This window comes from Pteropus medius, unplaced genomic scaffold (assembly GCF_902729225.1).
Source record: "Pteropus medius unplaced genomic scaffold, Ma_sr-lr_union100, whole genome shotgun sequence".
In the NCBI taxonomy this organism is placed as follows: domain Eukaryota; kingdom Metazoa; phylum Chordata; class Mammalia; order Chiroptera; family Pteropodidae; genus Pteropus; species Pteropus medius.
Window position 1 is genome coordinate 8928177 of NW_024344378.1, and position 24635 is coordinate 8952811.

Sequence of the window (24635 nt, forward strand, 5' to 3'; positions counted from 1 at the left end):
CCACGTGCAAAAACGTTTGTCCATCCATGCACCTAAAAGATGCTCATTTCAACTGCAGCTGGAGACCCCCAAACATCTTCTATTTTCCTGTTTCTACAACAGTATGAAGAAGTGGGACCTTGAGCAAGTCTTAAAGTGGCAATCAGACAGGTATTGTGGGGTTCTAGCATTCTCCATTGTCACAAAAGCCACTGGTAAATTAAGTAAGGTAGAAAAGGTAGAAAAAGCTTTTGATTCACCCTGCATTTATTTATCTGGCGCACCCCTGTCAAATGGCATACTAACTTAGAAAATGAGAAATGCCAAACAACATCATAAAATTAAAAGAAGGCAGCTCCAATTCTGGTGCCCCAAGGAGAGAAACGAAAAAGGGTGTCAGAACAGAAGAGCTTATCCAGAGAAAGGATGAGTTAAAATGTCAGTGTTTAGCTGGGTGCTGGGGCCTTTTATCTTAATGACTTATCTTTGAGGAGTCATGGAACCTAACTGGTATGAGATCAATCCATTCCACAACTGCTGACTACTTAACAAGTGATCTCATTTCCAGAAAGTCAAAAATAGTCACCAGTGAGGTATGTCCCAGCCTTGACAACGGCTGCAGGCACAGAAACTACCTTAATTATACGAAGTTTGCATCACCCCTAGCGTGGCCTGAGCCACTCTAGGTTAAAGTGTCATGGTTTTGTGGGGAAGTGAGTTGTTTCATTCCTGCAGAAAGGTAGCTGTGAAGGCCTATGACCCTCAGGAGACCGAGTTCATTGTGTCATCCTTCCTCTTAACAATTTCTCCCTCTGGGACAAGAGCAAGTTCAACCTTTGCGTAGTTTATCTCTGTTTTCTCATAAACAAAGCCAGTCAAATTTATACAGTACAGCCTATGGGTTAAGCCTGGGACGATCCTTTTTTTTCTTTTTTTTTTTAAGCATAGCACCTTGACTCATCCTATATCCTAGCTGTTGCTAAAAAACACTTTAAGAGCAAACCCTCAGGCTTCTACCCATTGCAAAATCCAGGTACAAATCTAGTTTGTCACACAAGGTTCTTTCCGAAACAGAAGGGAGTGGGGAAAATGTGAAGAACATTGTTTTTATGGTCCCAGTACCGGGAAAGTACTTGGTTTCTGATGTTCTCTTCATCGCCTTTAGGGCCAAGCCTTGCCTGAAGACTAGTCCTCATCATCTCCTGTTTTGGTGCCTGTGCTCTGCAAGGCTCAACTGCATGGCCACTGTGCAGAAGGATGAAGGATCGATGAGCCCTAGGAGGACTGAGGGTCATGGCCAGGAGCTACAGTTAGTCCTGAATGGACACACATCTCTAGAACTCCTAAATCAATAGAGGTGCCCCAAACATTTGTATTCAACATAGAGTCTCTACATTTTACAAATTGTGGTAAAATATACATAACATAAAAGTTACTGTTTTAACCATTTTTAAGTGTACAGTTCAGTGGCACTGTCAGTCACACTATTGGGTGACCATCACCACCCTCATCTCCAGAACTTTTTCATCACCCCAAACCAAAATTCTGTCCCTAATAAACAGAAACTCCCCAACATTCTCTCCTGCTCAGCCCCCAGTAATTACTATTCCTGTCTCTATGAATTAAATATTCTAGGTACCTCATTTAACTGGAATCATATAATATTTGTCCTTTTGTGTCTGGCTTATTTAACAAGACGTTGCAAGGTTCATCCATGTTGTAGCATCTATAAGAATTTCATTTCTTTTAAAAGCTGAGTAATATTCTACTCTTTGCTTCTTGATAGTTATAAAAACAAAACTTTTGACAATACTTTCTTTATAAGTTTCTTTATACCCATAATAAGGACTTTTCTTCTTTGTCCTAGATAGAGTTGTCATCTGCAGAGCAGATGGCATATTTCAGTCAAGAGCTGTGTGTATATAATCATGAAGTATAACACTCTGTGTGTGTCTAATAAGTAGACAGCTACAGATTATGTTTGTATGGTGTGAAGACACAGCAGAAGTCTGTCTTGGCTGGTGAAACCTGCCCTGTGTGTGATGGGTCCCCTGGAAAGCGAGCCTCAAGGTTGCAGACTCAGGTAAAGACTGGAAATGATCTTACAGTGGGGAGTGCTCCCTAAATACAGATGGTCCACGGGGTCTAGTGTCACGTTTTTTTCTGCACCCGTGAAACTGCATGCATTCTTCGGGTTTCAACTTTCACCTCTGGGTAAAAGACTTTTGAATCCCTTTCTCCAGCTCTGGACTGTTCCCTAAGCTATAAGACTAAAATCTCCAAAAGCCTTCCCTAACCTCCCTCGTCCAAAATTTAACTCATTCTCTTTCACCCCCAATTTTTCTGACAAGAGGATCATTAGTCTTCTAAGCATTCACGTGTGAAATCTCAGGATACATTGTGATGTTCTTCATGTCAATTTTCTATCATCATACTCACTGATGACTCTGATTCGGCCTCGTTCCCATGTCTGATCAACTGCACTGAAGTGTTCTATTCAGTGCTGTCAAATAGAACTTCCTGTAATGATGCACCGTCCAGCATGGTAGCCACTAGCCAAGTGTAACTATCGAGCACTTGAAATGGGGTTGGTATAGCCAAATAATTGAATTTTAAATTTTATTTTATTTTAATGGCCACGAGTAGCTGGTGGCTACTGTGTTGAACGGCACAGGGCTAAGTGGTCTGGCAGCCACCTCCAGGCTCTCCCAGCCCCGGTCAAGGAGGTATATACTTCAGCCAGAGAAAATGTCCTAAAGCCTCTTTAGAAACTCTCAATGGGCCTCGTGGCTCCCAGGATAAAATCTAAACTCCACAGGAAGGAGTTATACGATTTGTCTCTGAACTACTTTTCTAATTCTATATTCGAAAACTTCCAAACTTCTTCTGTCCCCAGTCTAATATGATGCTTGTCCTTGCCATTTCCTTTGCCATTTTCCTGTATCTCTGCTTACGCAAACCCTGCCCCACCGCGAACACGCTTCGGATGCATGGCGTCCGCAACGCCTTCCCTGGTCATCATCCCCAGCCCCGCGGGTAAGGCAAGGCTTTCTTCACTGTGTTCCCAGAGTCCTTTACTGTACCTTACATCACAGATCGTAATTTGTGTTGCAATAAGGGTATTCGTTTACATACCGTTTCCCCTAATATAATACAGTTAAGACACTGTCTTGTTTATTCAATTTAATACCTAATAGGGATTGTTGCTTGATCAGTCTCACATGTGGAAGGTTTTCAATTAATACATTAACTGAACGAAATAGCAAATGCGAAACAACATATTCAGAGCAACTTTCATATTTAAATACTAGGACAAATAATATGAAAAAAGTCTGGCTCACCAATATAAAAAGAAATACTTGCCTTGAAATCAATAGTTTATGCCAGAATAGATGACTGTATCTATGTCTTCTGTATCTATAGTTAGAGCTTATATTTTAGAATAATTCACGTGTGAAGAAAGCAAACTAGCTTACCTGATAGGCTTTGGGGTTGCGTCTCGTGTAGAGCAGGAAGCGAGTGTTTATCTCCTCTGGAGACCAGGGTAAACCCGCCAACTGTCTCGACAAAGTCCCAGTCCATGGTAAACCATCTTTAAAGCACCCCACCCTTTCATAGCAAACTTCTTTTCCTGCAACAAAAAGATAGAGTGTCAGTACTGTAGGAACCAGGTCCACAGAGAAGCTGTGTTTCCCACTCAGAGGTTCATCGAAATCAGTCTTTCAGTTAGACAAGTCTGCCTCAGGGGGCTTCTCTTCAAAAATCGTGCCCTCCCCCACCCACCTCCAATATTATGAACACAGCAATGCAGATCACAATACTGCAGATGAGACATTGCTGGCTCTGGGCAATTATTTTACCTTTTTTTGAGTCTCAATTTCCTCCTCTGCAAAATAGAGATAACACCACTTACCTTACAGCCTTGTTAGGAAGACTAAGTGAACTGTTACATGTGAATGGGCCTGAGACATAAAATGGGAGACTGTGCCTTCCGCCTTTTCTTGTTAAACTGAAAGCTCTTGGTGTAAGGGACCTCTTTGTCCCCAGAGCCTGTCGCCATGCCTGGCATACAGTAGGGGTCTAATATACGTTTCCTGAGAGTGTAAATGAGAGCAAAGTTTCATTTAGTTTTAACCAAGTTACTTCTTTCTGGAACTCACTTTACTCATCCCTAAAGTGAGAGGCTTTGGGGAAACTAAGTCTCAGTCATGTCTGTCATTCGCTGACTCTGACTGATCCTTTGCTATAACTTTTTGTTTTCATTTTCATTTAATACTCAAAAACAAATAACTTCATTTCATGCTGTTTTACGAGATAGTTAAATTTATTCAGTTATGATTATAATTTATAATAATTTATTCAAATTAGTATTATTTACATTTATTATAATCTATTCACTTTATGATTAGGTTAATATTGGTGAGAGCTATTTGAAGATTTGAATTTGAGGATTTTCTTTTCTCTCTTACCAAAAAAAAAAAAAAATACTAAATAAACTTTTGACCCTCAAATCCATCAGCTTTTAACTCCAAAATTTTAGTAGGTTTTGCATTTTTTTCATTCCTTTCACATAAATGCAAAGAGGAAGTATAGAAAATTAGGTTTTTTTCATCAAAGAAATGTTTGTACATTTAAAAAAAATTGTTCAGATGAGCAACATCCCCTGCCTACCCCCAAACCCAATCTCCTCCCCAGAGGTGACGACTTTAAACATGTCTACAGTTCTTCTCGTGGTTACTTACATATCTGTATATGATGTGCTTATGCTACCAAGTTTCAATTTATCAGTTTTAATCACACATGATCTGTCAACTTGCTGCAGTAATAAATGAGGATTTAACACACCTATTCCCTGGATCAGCCAGGATTAGGGCAAGAAACAGAATCCATGCCAATTATTTTACCTGTGGGAGTTTAATATAATGAATCGTAATTAACCAGGTATTGGAGAACAGAAGACAGACGGGGATCCTGTAAGGGACTCCCGGGGAGTAACTGTGGGGAGCGGCTACCAGCTCCAGGGCTGGTGGAAAAAAATGGGAGAGGTTGAGTTATTCCAATGTGGACACTTGGGGGAAGGGCTGCTTGCTGGGGGAGGGGGTGCAGGTTCTCCAGAGCTGAGATGCAGGCCCGAGGAAGGGTGCAAGCTCCCTATTGCTGGCATCTCTGAGCAGGCACCATGAGTCTGGTTCTGGGAGTATTAGAACAATCGCAGCTATTGGAATGACTGTGCTGGAGCGCAAAGCCCTTGCTGAAAAAACGCAGACAGGAATCAGGAGCAAAGAAGAAGAAACACCTCCCTTTTCCCTCTCGGAGCCTCAGTGTCCCCCGAGGGTCCTTAGTGACAGCGACTCCCTGGGAGTGGCTGAAATGTCGAACCGTGTTTGCCGTGTGGAGTGCTAGCAAAGCAAGGGAGGCTTGAAGCTGAGGGACGGCAGCTCAACAGGCAGCCTGTCCTGCTCTCCACTTTGTCTCAACTCCTCCTATACAGTCAATAACACTTTTCAGCTCGTTTATTGGCTTCCACTGTAGACGTAAATAGTAATATTCCATTTCTTGATCCGTGCCTCATATTCCTAATAACTGGACTCCCTGTCTTTGCAAGGCGAAGTTCTCAGGGCTGCTGCCTCTCCTTCTCTTCCTCCCTTTCGTCTTCCGAGTTCTGCCAGCTGCACTTCCACTTTCCTACTGTCAAGATCGATAACATTCAGACCTTGTTCTATAATCCTAATTAAGTCTTCCATGTTTTGTCTGTAGGCTGACTTCAAAAAATCAATAAACATAATTATTATGACTAGATAAATATTTTTCCTTCCAGAGCCAGCTAGCATGCTATAATTACATTTCCCTCTCTGCACTTCCATTGTTCAGATTCCATTGCCTTCAAAGGAAAATATTCAAATGAATTCTTTTTTCTGATACCTGAATTGCTCAACATCAGTGTCATTTCCGTTTGCTCCATATTTGGATCATGGCTTTCTGGTGCCATCTTTGTCTTCCTGGTTTCTCTGGTTGCCTTTGTTTTCTCTTGTTGGGAGCGTAAACATGTGCCTCCTTCAATACATCCCTAGCGTGGTGCAGCTTCTCCATCAATATATCTCCCGCCTGGAATCCATTCTGTTTTTTCCTCTCGAAACACACATATATGCAGCTCTAATCTGGACCAGTGATTTCACATTTAGATTTTGCTTTATTATTATTATCATTAGTTATGCCCACAGCACCTGGTCTTCCTAGGTGGTCTCCCATCCAAGTACTAACCAGGTCCGCCCCTGCTTAGCTTCCGAGATCAGACGGGATCGGGCTTGTGCAGGGTGGCATAGCTGTAGACCATGGACCATGGCTCCCCTGGGGCGTGAACCCAGGACCTTCTGCATGTAAAGCAGATGTGCTAACCACTACATTATGGAATCACATCCAAAAAAGAGATGGTTTCAAATGATCGAATTAAAGATAGTATGCAGCCGTTTGAAAGGTTTACAGAGAATCTGTAAGGAAACTTGTAATGAAAGTGAGAATGATATAATATTAGTGAGAAAAGGCAGGTTACAGAACTACGTGTAGTTTCATTTAAGGGGGAATATAAAATTTAAAGGAAGTGCACCAAAATATAAACAATGGTGACATGGCATGGTTTTAATTTTCTTCTTTAGACTTATCTATGGTCTCAAATCGTCAATCATGTGACTTTACAATAAAAGTCACAAAAGGGAAAAAAAAGAGTACATCTTTACCAAATTATGTCTAATCTGGTTTGTTTTATTAATAATAATTAATATAGCAAAAACAGACTGAGCCCTATGTGTCATATATGTGAAGAAATGAAAACTTAGAAAAAGTGATCACCTTGTCCAATATTTCATTGCTATTAAGTGGTAGGAAAAAAATGAACAATGCAGGTCACTCTGTTGCAAAGTGTAATTAATTAGCTTTTGCAAGGTTATGTTGTAGTGACAAATAGCTTCTGATTCTCATCGGCTAACAAAAATTGAAGTTTATTTCTCGTTAATGTTATATTTTGGTTGCAATGGTTTTAGGTTGGCTACGGCTCTGATTTACCGGTCTTTTCCCTTCCAGGATCCAAGCTAATGGACCAGACCCTGTTCAGGGCATGTTGTCCCGGGGCAAAGGAAAAGGATGTAACAGCTGCACAGACAAAGACTCATCCAGCAGGCTCTCACCTTGGCACTGCTCTCTGTCACGTCATGTGGCCAAGGGTGGGGCTGAAGAATCCTCTCCCAGGGAGAGAGAGTAAATCATGGGGAACAATAGTACAACCTACTCCATAAGGGTATGAAGATTTAAATTTTTGTATGTGCCAACAGAATGAAACCTTTTGTCATTTTAATTTGCATTTCTTTAGCTATATATTTGAATATCTTTTTGTGCATTTTTGGCCATTTTTACATCTTCTGTGGATAAGATCTTTTGTCTTGTACACATTTTTCTAAAGTTTGTTTTTTCCTTATTTACTTATAAAACCTCTTTGAATAGTAGAGAGATCTGCCCCTCTTCAGTCAGATATTTTGAAAAGATATTCTCGTTTGCTGTTAATATTTTTGTTTTATAGACTTTATGTTTTCTCATATAGAAGTTTTACATTTTATTCAACAACCTTTTCTTTCATAGCTTTGGGGTTTCGTCTTATTTACAAAAGCATTTCTTACTCCAAGATTATTAATATTTTTCCTCTGTTTTCTTTTCATACTTTTACTGTTTCATTCTTTTATTTTTAAATGTTCATCTACCTGAGATTTGTTTTGGTGTAAGGAGTAGAATTTTCATCTAGAATTTCACTTCTCTTAGTGTGAATTAATACCAAGTACAATCATTTTAATATCTTCCAAAACTATGGCTATTTTTCTTTATCTAAATTTATCATCCCTGTTTTCTATTTTTTTAGTCTTATTAAGCAATTGCTACATACCTTTATTAATTATACTGTTTTTCTCATTTTTCTAATGCATTAACATCTATTTTTATTTTTATTAAATTCTTCCTTCAACTTTATTTGTTCTTTTTCTAGTTTCTTCAGTTTTCGACTCATTATATTTTGATATATTCTGCAATTGAAATGTTTTATTTCCTTTTTGACCTAAAGTTCTTTAAAGGAGAATTTGAAATATAGCTCATTACATAAAGCTAGTTTTAACTGGTTAAGAAATCATACAAACTGCCATATTAATTTGTATTTTCCTAATTTCCATTTTCCAAATGAGTCATTTCTCTATCTTACTGTGGATAGTCTTTTCCAATGACATAAAAAAAGCTGGAAAATAGATTCTTTAATTTATTCAAGAAATATTTACTTGGGTGCCTATTATGTGCCAGATAGTGTTCCCAGAACTGGGGATTCAACAGTGGAAAAAGTCATCCTAGCCTTCATGGAGTGTACAGTCTAGCGAGGGGTGAGGGAACAGACAACGAATAAGAACAAATAACATATGGTATATATTTAATAGTGGTAGGTGCTGGGAGAAACACAAAACATGGCAGAGTGAAGGCTCATGTGTGTTTAGGTGAGGAGGGATTTGCAAGTCAAATAGGGTGGCCAGGCAAGACTATATTAAAAATGGTGGCATTTGAATCACAACCTGAAGGATTGTGAGAAGTAAACCATGAGGATTTCTAGAGGGAGCAACATTCCAGGCAGAAGGAAGATAAAGCACAAGGCTGTGAGGCGGGAGTGTGCCTATTGTGACTAGGGAGTGACGAGGAGGCTGTTCTGACCGGAGCTGAGGGGACCGGGGGCAAGACATGTCCTCAGCACCTTATTCTGCAATTTCAAAACCGAAAAAACTCTGGGGAACAAAAGTGGGTTTTTTGCTTTGTTGTTGTTGTTGTTGTTGTTGTTCGTTTGTAATTTAGTTTGCAAGAACTCGTTTGTCAGAAAAAAACTGGCCTAAGGCAATATAGTCTCATTTAATATGAATATTTGCAAATTTTACTACAGAAATAGGCATGTAGTTGTTGATGGGGCACTGCTCCAAAATGCTATGGGCTTTGTATTATACAATATACTTACCATAGTCCCTTTCTAAAATCCAAAAAAGCATCTGAATGCTGGAGTGCATCTGGCCCCCAAGGGTGTTAGAGAGGCAACGGGGACCAAAACACGCAGCACCAGGTAGATCCTTGCAGGTACATTGGCTTTTATTTTGAAGTGAGATGGGAAAGCCACTGGAGGGCTCCAAGCAGAAAAGAGACACAGACTGACTTAGGCTGGCTGCTGTGTTGAAAACAGATTGATGCAGGCCAAGGGTAAAGGCAGAGAGACCATCTGGGATGCTATTGTAGTAAACTACATAAGACACAGTGGTGCCTAAAATCAAGGGGGTAGCAGGAGAGGGATGAGAAGTGGTGAGGTTCTTCACATATTTTGAAGGAGGATCTGAAAAATATCTGCTGACTAATGGCAGTGAGGAGAGGTAGAAAGAAAAGTCAAGGCTGATGTCAAGGCTTATGACGGAAGTGCCTGAAAGGCTGGACTTGCCATTAAGGGGATGGCAAAAATTTTGGGAAGAAGACATTTGGGAGTAGAGATCAAGAGCTCGGTTTGGGACATGTAGCTTTTACATAAATTAGATTCAGACGTGGAAATGTCACAGAGATAGTTGGATATGAATCTGGAATTCCAGAGAAAACATCAGCTGGAAATATGAATTTAAATGTCATTAGCAGAAAGATGGTGGTCAAAGCCACAAGTATGAATGAGATCACCGAGGGAGTGATTGCAGGTGAAGAAGAAGGATGGTCCAAGGACTGAGTCCTAGAATACTCCATCATTAAGAAATCAAGAAGATGAGGGGGGACTAGCAAAGAAAATTTCCAAGAAAGGATCAGAAAAGTAGGAGAAAACCCAGGATGTGTGGCATCCTAGAAGACAACTTAAAAACAAACTGCCAGGGGAGGGAGCAGTTTGGAGTACCAAATACAGTTATCCAATGAGATGAGGATGGAGAACCGACCACGGGCTTATCAACACAGGGGTGACTGGTTATTGTGACAAGTGGAGTTTTAACGGCGTGGTAGGGGTGTAAGCCTGATGGGAGTGAGTTCAAGAAAGAAGGGAGGAGAAATAGGCAACCCCGTAAGGACAAGTCGAAAGTGATATTGTGAAGATGAGAGAACTCGGCGTGTTTGTGTGTAGCTGGGAATGGTCCAAGAGAGAGGAGGCACCCCAGTGAAACAGGAGGAGTGGAAGGGAATGTTGTTGGGCACTATCCCGCAGCAGGTGAGAGGAGGTGGGGTCTAATGTATAGGAGGAAGTTTGGCCTTTGTTGGGAGCAAGAGCATAGGAGCAGAGAGAAGGCAGAGTGTATGGGCAGGTACATGTAGGCAGCAGGATGGATGTGGTGGTGCTCAGGTCTTATGGAAGGTCTCTTGTCTTTGTTTCTATTTTCTTATTGAACTAGGAAGTAAGGCGATCAGCCGAGACTGCTGATGAGCAGGGAGGCATTGAGGTCTGAGCAGAGGGGAGAAAAGCGAAATCACCCAGGAATTTGGAAAAATGAAAAGATTAGAGAAGTAGAGAATGGTGGCTTTGCAGCTTTAGGGTCCACTTCAGTTTAATAACCATGAATTCGCAGTGAGACAGTCAGCGTGGTATGTTTTTGTTTTTGTTTTCGTTTTTCAGGCACATCCAGCTACACAGGTGCAGGCACAAAGCAAGCCCAGTGTTGGATTTAATCAGGGTCATGGTTAAGTCAAGTGAAGCAAGAGCAACAGAGAAGTCTAATGTATAAACCAAAGCATGATTAAAATTGACCGTGGGATTTAAACTGGGTAAGTGAAGAGGGAGTTAGCTGCCCAATAAAATATTTTTTAAATAAAATATATGGTTATGTGAAACAGATAATATATACATATATTTTTATTACATATGTATATCCATTATACAGTTGCCATATTTTTTAAAAATTAAGTCTACTTCACATTTGTATAATTACCTATATTGTATTATTAAATTTATAGCAGAGTCTATTTGCATTCAGTCCTCTGGTACCTCCCATTTTAGAATGTTTGCTTAATTCAATGAGCTTCCAAACCGAAGCCATTCCCTACTGAAAAGCAAATATTTCTGAGGGGCTCTAAGGAAGCCTTATCAGTCACGATTGTATCTCCAGAGCTTAGTACAGTGCCTGGCACATAGTAGGTGACTGTATTTGTTGATTTAAAAATATATTGGCATCTTTGTTCAGAGAATATTTTGAGAGGTGGGCTGTGAGTAGAGCTAGCAAAGAGGGCTCCAGAAGGAGGAGATAGAGAAAGTGACAATATGAGAAAACAGATCAGGGCAGACTTTGCTCACTTCTTAATTCTGTTCTGGGACTCATGAGTCTCACTGCTTTCAGTGTTCAAGCAGGAAAATCATGGAAAAGAGAGCACAGTTCCTGGCATATCCTAAAACTAATGATGGCTCCATCCTCTTCATTTTTATCCCGCAGAGGATAGCTAGAGGGCAGGGACTAAAAAACACTGAGATTCTTCGATTCTATTTCGGTTAAAACATATCAACTACCTTTTATTGCGCCTATAGGCACAGTATTGAACAGGGTGGTAAGAACAAACAAAACCAGTAACTACCACATAGTAAATGCATAAGGCACCCACAATGTAAAGAGCACAAGTCGATGAATATTGAATTAATGTGTAAGAAATGTCCAAGACCAATATCCTTTCACAAAATCGTGACACGGATGGAAAAAATCAACATGGAATTTCTAATCAGCATTAATCATTCATTCATTCATTCATTCATTCATTCATTCTTCATTCAAATATTTGTCGAGCATCTACTGTCAGGCACTGAAATAGGAAATATGTATTTTTTTAAATTTACTGCTACATATCCATTTTAGAAGTGAAGAAATTGAGACTTTAATGGGTAAGTTACTTGGCCAAGGCCGTAAGGCCAGTAAGTGGCAGAGCTGGGAGCCACGCGCAAGACTATCCAGTAGCTTTTGTATTATTGGAAATAGATGCTTCTCATATGCTCTTCGGATTCATTATTACAAAATTGATGCATTTTCCTCAGATAATTTTATGACAAACAAATCAAAATATAAACAGAGCCAAAATTTCAAAGTCTACGTCAATTACATTTTGCATGTGAATATACTCATTATTTTTAAGGAACTTATAAATTATGAGTCTTACCTGCTGACGTGCCAAAGAATAAGAATGAAGCAATCCAAATTCCAAACATCTAAGTTGATTTTTTTAAATCACATAAAATCTTCTTGAAGATTTTTACCTATAAAGTCACCTTGCTATAAAGTATTCAGAAATTTTCTTAAAAAATGACACCACTCACTATTTAAGATCTAGGTCCAGAAGAGCACGGAGCCTCACAGCACCTGGAATTCTACGTCTTACGAAGTGAATGTGCCATAGCTAGACGGCTTCCTTCTCTTTAAGAGAGATAATTAGTGGGGTGTGTCTTGCATTGTGTGATCAGTAATTAAAATTTGTGAGATTTTGCTGATTCAACATTAGTAATATTTTGGTTAAGCACAGACTGAGTCACCCTTGAAAGTTATTTTAAGGCTTTGAGATGGTAGATAAACTTTTAAAAGGTAAAAATTTTCCAAATGAGAATTATACACTTTGAATATTTCTTCCCCAACATATTTCTCAGTGCAAACATCCACTTTATACAAACGGACTCTGCTAAAACATAAGTGAGTTAAACAACGACATTCGCTAACCTGCCTGTCTTACCTGCACAGGAAAGTAACATAGCAGTTGCTGTCACCTACTCTAGAGCCTGATCACCTGGGCCAAAATTCTGGCTCTGCCACTTATTAGCAGTGACCGTGAGCTAGTAAGCCTCGTTGTGCCTTTCCTCACATGTAATATGGGGACAGTCATGAGTCTTAACTCATAGGGTCATCTAGATGACTGAATTACTTATTCTATGACTAGTATCTAGTATACAGTAAGTACTATATTCAGTGTTAATTTTATTGCTGTCATTTTTTCCATTATGTTAATGGTTATAAGATAAATTTATGTTCACATACAGCTAAATACCCCCTTACATCATTGTACATAGGCTTTATTATATACTTAATGTAAAGCAAATTTGCCTTTTTGGCTACTACATTAACTTAAAATGATGAGCAATTCAATCCATAGATATCTTTAGTCCGTTTCTCAATTTTTGAAAGTTCACAGAAGATGGCTGAATTTGGTTTTTCTTAATTTTTTCTTTTTCACCATAATAACATTAAAAGTATTTATGAGGCATTCAGTCTTTGCATACGAACCTTGTTACATTACGCAAGAATCAAAGAAGAGATTGTGAACAAGAGTAGGCACAAGACTTGGGTGCTTTATTTGGGTGAAATATTTCCTGAAACTCACAGCCGCCAGTCCTCTCAGTGTGCAGACCTGCAGTGCTTAGAGAATAGACTATTCAGCAGCACCGAGCTTGGGCCTGGCCCCCTGAAGGGCCAGTAGCCATGCCATGGAAAAGCACGCTCTAAAAGCTTTGCCAGTTATAACTGTTCATTTTTTTCAAGTGGAATTTCAAGAATAGATGTTTTCAGCCACATGTGTAGGATGAGCACGAATAACATAATTGCAGTAGCACCTCTCACAAAGACTGCATCTCATTCATGTCTGCATCCCAGGGGACAAGCAAAATGCCTGGAATTTAGGCACTTAATATTAATAATTTTAAAAAGGTCATGGAATATGACCTTTTATTAATTATTATTATTATTAGGACATAATATTGTAATTATTATGAGGACAGTCATGAGTCTTAACTCATAGGGTCATCTAGATGACTGAATTACTTATTCTATGACTATTACCTAGTATATAGTAAGTACTATATTCAGTGTTACAGGGATTTTCTTAAAACCACTCTGTCTGCCACATGTCCACAGCACTTTTCCATGAACCTGCTATAGCACTATGCATATCATAGAATTGTTAGGCACAATTTTAGTCTATTAGTCTCCTCCCCTAGACTGAACTATTTGGGGACAAGGACTAGTTTTTGTTCATCTCTGGGACCACAGTATCTAGCAATAGATCTATCATAGCAGACACTTGGTCAATTTTTCTTGAAAGAAAAATAATAATATTAGATTTCATTGATCTCATATCACTCAAAGAAATTCTTACTCCAGAGAGACTATTATTCTTAAAGTTGAGGACTCATTATACCTTAATAATTATATGTAATCAAGAACAGATACTGGTGAATCCATAGATGCTTGCTGAAATCATGGCAGTTCTGCCTGAAAAATGTCATATAGAGTAGTTAACAATAGCTTTTAAAAGTTCATCACAAAATCAAATATGTGCTTACATATGCCAGCACGCCGAAACGAAGAAAAAACAGCAAATCAGTTAAATTCTTGATTCAACAGTAGAGACGAGTTCAATTAATTTTTTCCCTGACATGCTAAATTATTGTGAGGATTTAGAAGGCAGAGAATCTTTCAAGATGTTGTGATATTTCAATATTAATGTCAGAACCCTGAAGGATATGGCCGTAATATTTTTAAATCACTTTTTAAGCTATTTCTAAATGCATGGCTCTTTAAATTATCCAAAATTTCAAGAAGGCTGACATCTTGGACATTTTGGAGAAGCAAAGAAAGAGTGAAATACAGAGGAATACTTAAATAATCTTAGCACTCATTTATTCATTCAGCCAATATTTGAGTGGCCACTCTGTGCCAGGCATGATTCGTTTGTAATTATCCACCAATGAACAAAACAGACAATAAAGACCCTGCCTCTTGGATATTACAATGGGGGGAGGCAGCCAATAAACACGGTAAACAAGTAAATTGTAGAGTATGTGAAAAGGTGGTTCAAGTGTGATGGGAAAGAAAAATAAGGCAGAGTAAAGGAGATTGTGGAATTTGGGATTTGATTGGGGGAGAGGGTTGCTATTAATTTGGGTGGTCCAGGGGGGCCTCATTGAGGAGGTGACATTTGAGCAAAGACTTGAAGGAGGTGAGGGAGGTAACTAAGTGACTATTCTATCAGAGGGACAGGTGAGCCCAGCCCTGAGTCAGGACTGTGTCTCATGTTTTTGAGGAAATGCACGAAGACTAGTGTGGCAGAAACAGAGAGAGAAAAAGCAGGAGAGGTGTAGAGGATGAGGTCACAGAGGCACTTAAGGGCCAGAGTGGGTAAGGACTTACTGGTCACTGTAACAACTTCGGATTTTCCTCTCAAGAAAAAAGAGCCATTGGACAGCTCTGAGCATAGAAGGGACCTGGTTTGACTTTGTTTGGAATAGGGTCATTCTGGCTGCTCTGTTGCCAATAGACTGAAGTAGGCCAAGGGTCAACTCAGGAAGACCAGTTAGGAGGCCATGGCAGTGATCCAGGTGAGAAATGGCAGTTGTTTTGACCATGAGGGTAGCAATGGAGGTGGTGAGAAGCGGAGAGACTCATGATACAGTCTGGAGGCAGAGTGAGCAGACTGGGTTTCCTTTGTTCTTCTCTCTTCTTTAACTTAGTGTGGGCAGAATGCAGTGACGTAGGAGGGTCCCCAGGGCATTTTGCAGAGGTAGAAAAATTTACTCCCTTCTTTTTGTTTTATTCTTGAATGAAAGAGTTTCTCCCATGGGTATTATCAGAATAATTCTGATGATGCAAGTCAAATGGAACTCAGTGGTGTTATCTCCCCTCTCTGGCTGTTTTCCTTGTGAGTATAAGGAGGTGACAATACCACTGAGGGTGTTTTTGCATTAACTGAATGCAGATAAAAGCATATCTCGTAGAGATAAACCGAGAGGAAGCCCTCGGTAATAACAGCTGTTTTTATTCCTATTTTTATTCCTATTCCTGAGAATTGGGTTGAGATTGGCCAGAAGGGATTATTTCAGTGGTTTCTTTTAAAAAACTATGGTATGTGGAGACTCCATTCCCTGGGTGGAAGCCCAAGAAGTCTGCGTTTTAGAAAACCATAGTTATGTCCTTGTTTCAAAACACTCAAGGACAGACAGACGGACATAAGGAAGAGACTAGGAGATGAAGAAAAAGACAGAACCACAGGTCCGGGCTCTGGGATGATAAAGAAGGAGAATGGGATTCTGTGCTCTTATGTTTATGTTCAGGAACATTCCACGAACCTCATATAATAGAGTGAATGCATTTAAAGTGTTGCCAGTTCCCCCAAAGAGGGAGGTGAAATCAGGAAATAAAGAGGCAATTAGTTTGGTGGAGAAATTCAACGGCAAGTTTCAGGAATGCCTAGTATATGGCAAATCCACTCTGTCAACAACAAAAGCCCCGGGAGTAACCATTCTTCCTGCATTTCTGATCCCAGAGACTGGTGAAACATTTACCAAGAAAATATTGTTGTAAACTATTACTTTGTGAACTATAGAGTATAATTAGATAGTCTTAAGTTTTACACAATAAAAATACATATAGCTTCAACACAATTCATTATAATTACAAGTTAACTCAAGGCTACTTAAAGTTTCCAAGTAGCACAGTTTTCATAATAGTAATTTACTATACTAGAAGGTGGTACGTTAAAATTCTGCTTTGGAAAATTAATTTAAATACTTTCACATTCAACAAAGAAATCAGAACGATATGATAGAGAAAAACGTCAACATCAAAGAGGCAGCTGCAAGGGCAGGAGAGGCTGGGAGGATATGTCTATGTCTAGAACTGGCATATCATGTTGAGGGGGAGTTCAACACAGTGTGAAAAGGCCTAAATTCTAGAAACAGGCTCTCACAGAAGGAATATAGTATGGTGATTTGGAGCTTGGATTTCGGAATTGGATCTGGGTTCAGAACCAGGCAGGACCTCTTTAGCTTAGCACAGCATGAGGCCTACATAAACAGTCAATAAATGGGAGCGATACTAATAATTATTATTTTCTTAGGACCAACCCAGTCTCCTGTTATGTGTAGAGTGGTACTCAGTGAGTGTCATTGAGAGAGGCTGGGATACCTGTCCAAACAAGCCCAGGAGAAAGGCGGGCCTGGAAGGAAGGTTCACCAGTGGGCAAGTCTTCCGTGGGAATTTGGAGGCGAACAGCTGTGTAATTATGGACCTGACAGAAATAAACCACAGGGTGAGAGAGCCATAGAGAACAGGCTCATTAAGAAGCATGATTAATTAGTTATATACAGGCGAGGAAAGAGATGATTGTTGGGTGGGGATTTCAGGAAGAGGAAGAAGAAAAGTCTGCCCAAATACAGGTAACCAGAAGGTAACTTACGGGTCAGAGAGCAGAGGGAGGCTGCTGATTTGTTTCTCTGTGGACGAAACATGTTCCTGTGAGGTTCGTGGCCAGTAGCCCTCCTAACCTCGGCTAGAAGTTCTGCCACACACTCCACTCACCACAAGGAGAACCAGAGCATAAGTAGATTAGTGTAAATCCAGCAAAACGTTTTTAAAACAACTCATATGCTCATCCAGCAAAGGATATACCGTGAGTTTCGAGGCTCTTCACTAGTACAGATGTTTTCAAGGCCGTGAAGGGGTCTTAGCAATATTTCACTTTGCTGAGATATTTTGACTGCAATTGCTTGAGACTCTTCAGTCTCTTTGCCCTCTGGCTTCCTTTCTGTCACACGCCCCCTTGGGTGGGTGGTACTGGGGTGGCTGGATTTCTGGGATCCAGCTAAGAGAGACTTGGGAAAATATTTTGTAGCAAAGAGTCCGACTGCACTTTCTGTTTGACTGCTGACTACTTGTAAGCCTCACGGGTACCTCTTTCCTTTCTGCCCCACACCTGGGCAAACTGATCGGAAAGCCTGGGTGCTCCCTCTTTTGGCACAAAAGGGAAGTTCAAACCATGCAAACGCCAGTCCCACCTCCGGACCACCACGCACACCCAAGCCGGTATCCTTTCTCTCCTCTCTCTAGCCATTTTTAGGCCGGCATGGGAGCCTGCCCTGCTCTCCCCAGAAAGACTCATGATGCGGGTAAGAAACTGATCGTATCCTCTTAGCGTGCGTGCGACATCGTTCGTTTTTGACACCCTGACCAAATTCTGCGTGGGGGACCATCCTGTCTATTCAAGATGATCAAACTACATTTAAGTTGGGTTTAAACAGTAACGCACTTGAGTCCAGGCATTAGGATCCCCAGCCCTGGGTCCTGTGTTTTAGGACGAATAAACACGCACCACGCCCAATCAGCTTACTGATATTTACACGAGAGCCCCTGTTGCTCAGAGCTGGCGTGGGGGAGTGGATAAACCTAAACGTCTACTCTTGTTGTTGTAGCCACCAGCCCCCGATAGACACACGGACCACCAGAAATCAGTGAGTTATAGGAAACACACTCTTTATTCAGCCAGCTGGGTCTGCCAGGGGTATGCAGACCCCAAATTAAGCAGCCCCGAAATGTAGAGGTACAGGGTTTTTAAGCCCTAAACCCCATTCCTCATTCTGTCTGAACACAAAAGTCTATTTTTCTTCTATTTACTAACTGACAGCCCACAGGTAGGTTGTACAAGCGGGGGTACAGAAGCAGAAAGCTTATTGTTAGAATGTTATGTTCCCATGGGTGATAGCCTATGTTCCCATGGGCGATAGCCAAGCAGTAATTTTCCAGCCAGCACATCGTGACCGATATTGTTCAGGCCCAGGAAAACGCTTCACATTTATTGCCCTGTGTCCTCAAAATAAAAAGTGACTCAATCTGAGTGCTCGGAATCTCTGTGGGCTGTCACTAATGATGTTAGGGTGGTACACTGCTCTGGGGCATGGGGAGGGTCTGCGTGGTGCATGAGCTTAGATTTTTTTAAAAAGATGAACTAGTGTACTTGACAAATCTTTCCTATCAGGTAATGCGAACGCAATAGATTTTTGCATTTCCTAGTAATGCCTAGTGTTCATTTTATTGTTTCACGTATTAATTCCATTTGAGATTTCAGAGGTAATTATAAATTAGCACAATTTTGCAAAAGTTGCACATGGTGGGTCAGGAACATTTTATATCAAATAATATTTTATTCTGAAATTTGTATATCAGTTGTTTTAATATAACATACATCATTTTTTTTTTTACTGTGGCAACTAAATAGGCTAAATGCTAGAGCTGAGAATGGTAGCTTTTTTATTAAAAATTAGTATGAAATGCAGTTAAGTGTAAGTAAATTAAACCTCAGCTTTATTTAAATATTTTTATCATTTTGATCTTTATTGATTATAATTGACAATTTGCCACTTGAATAGTTTTAAATATTTTGAAAAAATCTTAAAAATATATATGAAAAATTTTTTTTATTTCATATTTTTTTAATCCATTAGATCACTACTGTCAGTGTAAGAAACATACTGTGAAAAATCTTGATTATAACAGTTTAATTAGTGATTTTGCTAAAGTGAAGGCAAGAAAAATAAATGAATGGAATACATATATAAGAATGTATGAGTTATGGTTATCTTTATTTGATTATTTATAAAAACATTCCCCAGCCCATTAACAGAACACAAGACATATGCAATAATAATTAAATTCAGTTGTCATTAATATTTTGCTGACTTTGTCACATAGAAACCATAGTCTCATCTGTACTTTTAAAAAATTGTTGTTATGAAGATATATGTATTAAGGTAAGAAGATGGAATGTATTTTATTTAACTATTTTTGCTTGATTTATAACTTAAATATTTTACATATGAATTGTAGGCCTCTACTTGTACTCTTGTCCAAGACCCCACAGATGTTAGAGGCATGACTAGCAACAGAATTAGTGGATATATTTATATACAGTTTGCAGTAACTTTCAAGAAGGGTTATAGTATTGTTCGTCATCCAGGTGTAGGGATGGCTTCCAATACTTACTGTTGCTGACTAACCGGTTTCTGCCTCAGAGGTGCAAGCAGGCCAAAAGTCTTATCGATATAAAAATATTCCTAGCAGTAACTGGCATTCAAAGTGATGAAGAAATAAAGTTTGAAATATATGAAGCCAGAAGATAGTCTATGGAAATTTCAATAATCAGATGTCAAATTGTAAGTGGAGAATTTGGCTGTCAAAGTTCTCACCTTCCGACAACATAGCGTATACAATTTTACTTGCACCATAAATTTTTTCTTTTTTTAATGAGAATTGCATGAAATAGAGTTTACCAGAATTCCAGTGTTTAAATTTCTTACTAATTTGACATAAAAACTGACTTTCACAAAATGACCTACAACTCATAATATGCCACTGCAGAGAAGACAGTGGCACCATACTGGTTAATGAGTTTCATCAATCTAAAGAGTATTTAAAATTAGTCACTTCACAGGAAGACCTGAAGTGCCCTGAGATCTTCGAGCTTAGATACAAAATAAACTTCAATGAGGGTGGCTTGCCCAAATTTGACAATAATCCTAAAAATAATCCTAATACGTTTCTAATAATGATGTGAAACTGAAAGAAACTTTTCCAAATTATCAGTAACAAAAATAATTTTTACCTTGCTGGAGGAAAGACTAAATTTATACTTTCTTTCTAAAAAAAGATATCGTAACAGTTTTGTCATAAGAAGAGGCATCAAAGAACATGTCACCAAAAATGAAGGAAAAAGAATGTTAGAAAAGTATGTCCATTAATAAAAATGTCACATTTCTAGATTTTGTAATGTTTTTGGTATTTGCAAGTTTTTGAAATCATAATTTTGTGACTTCTTTTCTTATTCTAAATATTCACTTTCATATCTGGGTAATTACTTTTAGATTTGAGATTGTATAATCTCAAAGAAAGCCCTACACCATCTGAAATTGCCCCAGTGCTTATCTTGCTAATGATATGTTGATAATATGATCATTTTCAGAAAACAATAAAAGCATTTTCATTCATTAGCAGTGATTTTCAAACTTCGGTGTCCATACCACTCTATGGATAAAGACAATGTCCAACGTGTGCAGGTCTCAGCTGCCATCGAACAAAAGACAAGCAAGGAACATGCCCTTTGGCCCTTCTCCATTGCTACCTAACTCATAATTTCGCAGTGCCGATGGGAGGGTGGTCAAAGGGAAGAGTTAAGATGTCCTGTTGGCACCTGACCTTGTCATTTTTAACTCCTTTCTCTTTAGACTCATCTTTCTCCTCCTTCTCTTTCTTCTTTTAAATAAAATTTATTTTAGTTCCCATTGTCAATGTGGCACATGTTCATAATACAAGCTTTTAAAAAATATGGAGAACTAGAAAGAGGTTTTTAATACATGGTCCCATTGTACTGAGAATGGTATTCGGCCTCTGTGGTCTTCCTCCTAAAAACTCACAATTCCAGTCTACCAATGAGAACAATGTCATACAGATGCAAAATGAAGAACATTCTACAAATGTCTCGGTTCTCAGAATTGTCAATGTCATCAAAAACAAGAAAAGTCTGAGAAACTGGCACCATACAGAGTAGCAGCCTAAGGAGACAGGATAACTAAATGTAATGTGGATGGGGTCCTAGGACAGGAAAAAGATATTAGGAAAATTAATTGAATCTGAATAAAGTATGGAGTTTTGTTTACAATGATGTATCAATATTGGTTCATTAGTTGTGATAAATGTATCATCGTAATGTAAGATGTTACAATAGGGGAAACTGGGTATGGAGTGCATGGGAGTATTTGGGAACCTTCTGCACTACCTTTGCAACTTTTCGATAAAACTAATCTAAAATCAAATGGCTGTTTAAAAACAAATTTATAGAGTAACTATAAATATCTGCATGTGTGTCCCATTTTGCAAATCAGAATCCTTCCTCAGAGACTTGTCGAACTGTAGGTAAAATAAGTATATTTTGAGTTAAATGACTCAATTCCACATTCTCAAAGGATCCATATTCCTCTTTAAAAATTAAACACCTGTACCAAAGAGAATGCTTACATGAGATTCCAAAAATATTGTAGTATGAGAAGTGCTTACATCATTAAAAAAAATACATAGTCCCGAGGCTGGGGCTACATTATCCTTATTCCTAAATCTTTTTTGACATATTTTCTTCAAAATAATTTTCTAGGCGCATTATCACAATTAGGTTATATATATATACACATACATACACACACATATATATATACACACATATTTTAGTATCTATATTATATTCTATCAGTATTTGCCTAACCGTTTTTTTTATTATTGGATACTTAGTATAGTTCCAATTTTTTTTCACTGTTATAAATAGCCTGGAAGAGGATATCTGTGTACATAAAGCTGTCTTATATATTGAAATTATTCTCTTCTGATTGATTCCCAGAAGTGAAATTACTAGGTCAAGAACTTTTAATGCTTTGGATGAATTCACTGCCTGGATTTTTATTGCAAAATTGGCAGGAGTCAGCATCCTTGAAACAACTCTCTCCATTGCTTTCAAGCCAGTTGGTAGGTTCCCAACTCTACAGCCTCCCAGAATAGACTGTATTCATTTCCTCATTTTTTGTCATGCTGGAAGAAACCAAACATCAATGCATTATTTTATAAGAGAAGTTGATAGAACTTCTGAGGTGTGCTCACTCTGAGAACCACTGAATTAAGAAACAGAGGTGGCGAAATATAATGAGGCAGACAGTATTAGAAAAGTAATAACCAACACAAACTGAGCTCTTTTCTGTGCGTCAATCCTGGACTAAAGGACTTAGGGAAATTATCTTTTTCCACTATCACAGTAGCCCCATGAGGCAGAGGATGCTAATTACCCTCCAATGCCAATTCTCCTCATCTCTGTTAATAACAAAAGCCTGGTTTTCATTTTGCATGTTTCCTCCAGGAATAAAGACTCATTTTCTAGCTTCCTTTGCAGCTACATGTAGCCATGGGACTAAGTGTTGGCTTATGAGTGGCAGAATACATTTTATATGAGAATTCTTGTAAGCCTTCTTACAAGAGAGGGGACCCATCTTCTTTTTCTTTCCTCCCATTTTACTGCATGGGTCATGGATATGACAGCTGGAGCTCTAGAAGTCATCCAGAAGACTATGGGGATGAGAACTACACCCCAGGATCCGGGAGGAGTCTGGATTTATACCCAGCTCAATCCTTACTTTATACTATAAAAATAGTACTTGCTAATTGAAACACAGAGCAACGACACAAGCATATTAGGTAGAGAAGAGGAAGGCATTGAGATTGTTATGGGGAGGAAAGTTCTTATCCTATTTGATGCTAAACAGAGAAGATGTGTATAGTATAGTAGAAAGAGCCTAGATTCTAGTCCTGGCCTTGTGACCTTGGACACATTACCTATCTGTATAGGTATGAAGTTTCTTCATCGCCAAATGAGTGGGTCAGGTTCCCTGTGGCTGGTCTTTAATGTTCCTTTCGTTTCTGGTAGCTATGATCTATGATCTAAAAATAGGGTTGGGAGAAGAAGTGTTGGCCAAAGGGGAAAATAAATGAATAGTTGGTGGTCAAACGGTACAAACTTTCAGTTATCCGATGAATAAGTTCCAGGGATCTAATGTAAGCATAGTAACTATAGGTAATAATACTAGGTTGCATACTTTAAATTTTCTGGGAGATCTTAAGCCACATACACACAAAAGGTAACTATGTGAGGTGATGGATGTTATTAATTAACTTGATTGTGGTAATCATTTTGCAATGTACATGGAGGTCAATTCATCACATACTTTAAATATATACAATTTTATTTGTCAATTATACCTCAATAAATCTGGGAAAAAAGTGAATAGTTGGGTAAAGGAGAAAAGGTAAACCTAATATTCGACATAAAGTTAGGGCAGGCAAGATGAAAATTATATACTTATTACTAATCAATGTGCAGAAGGAATGTTGGCAATTAGACCAAATTCAGTAACAAGGGAGTGACCCAGTTAATTAGGTATTGCCTATTTATTTATTCATTATTATATGACAAATGAAATGTGTGTGATTGAACTGCAGGTCAGTAGTGCAATTAAGCACGTAAGAAAAGGAAACTAAAGCTTGTTAAGCACCTTTACTTACCAGCTACTAGAGTTAGATGTTACATACACATTACCTCATTTTGTTCTCGCAATTATGAGGTTGATATTTTATTCAGATAGGGAAGGTGAAGTTATATAGCTTAAAGAAGTAATCCCCAAGATAATTTTAAAAACCACCTTGAACTCATTACAAACCCTAAACACTGCAATGTCTCACAATGGCCTTTCACATTAGTGGTCCTTCCTGACCTCTGCTGCATTTACTTTTCCTGATTCTTGTAGCACACATCTTTATCTTTAGGTCTCTGAAATAACCTGTTTTCCTACCTGTTTCTATGGCTCCTCTGGCTCCATCACTAGTGGCTTTTTCGATTTTCTTTGTTATTCTTCAAATACAATTATTCCACAAGATTCTTCTCTTTTCTTCACATTTTGTAGATTCCTAGGTATTTTCACCTGTGGCAAGATCATTTCCTCCTATGACTTCACCTTTGTCTCTATGTGAGACACTTCCCTCCACCCCTTTTCCAAAGCTTCTGGCCTGGCATTACCAGCTGTCTTCTGGACCTTTCTGAGTGCTTTATCTGAATCATTAAGTCATCGTATCCAAGTTCTAAGAAACTCTTTTCTCTCCAAAGAGCTCTTCTTCATCCCTTCCCTGTTCTGTTGTAGGAACTAGTTATGATCTGGAAACTGCCACATCATCTTTGACACTCTCAAGGTCCCTGGCTTCCAGAGAGACCTGCTGGGCCCTGTCGATGCTTCCTCTATGCTGTCTCCCTCAAGCATT

General features: G+C 38.9%; 1 protein-coding gene and 1 non-coding gene across 2 annotated transcripts in view; both read right to left on the reverse strand.

Moving 5' to 3' along the window:
• PNLIPRP3 (pancreatic lipase related protein 3) overlaps positions 1-12187 on the reverse strand; it is a 30226-nt gene extending 18039 nt beyond the window's left edge. Inside the window, exons 1-2 of the mRNA XM_039872417.1 lie at positions 12139-12187; positions 3456-3610 (exon numbers count right to left, since the gene is read on the reverse strand). Of these exons, the coding sequence (XP_039728351.1) occupies positions 3456-3610; positions 12139-12187 (204 nt within the window). The remainder of the gene's footprint in view (positions 1-3455; positions 3611-12138) is intronic.
• LOC120610195 (5S ribosomal RNA) lies at positions 6192-6310 on the reverse strand. Its single transcript, XR_005654883.1, has one exon. It is a non-coding gene; the product is annotated as a 5S ribosomal RNA (ribosomal RNA).
• Positions 12188-24635: the final 12448 nt, after the last annotated feature.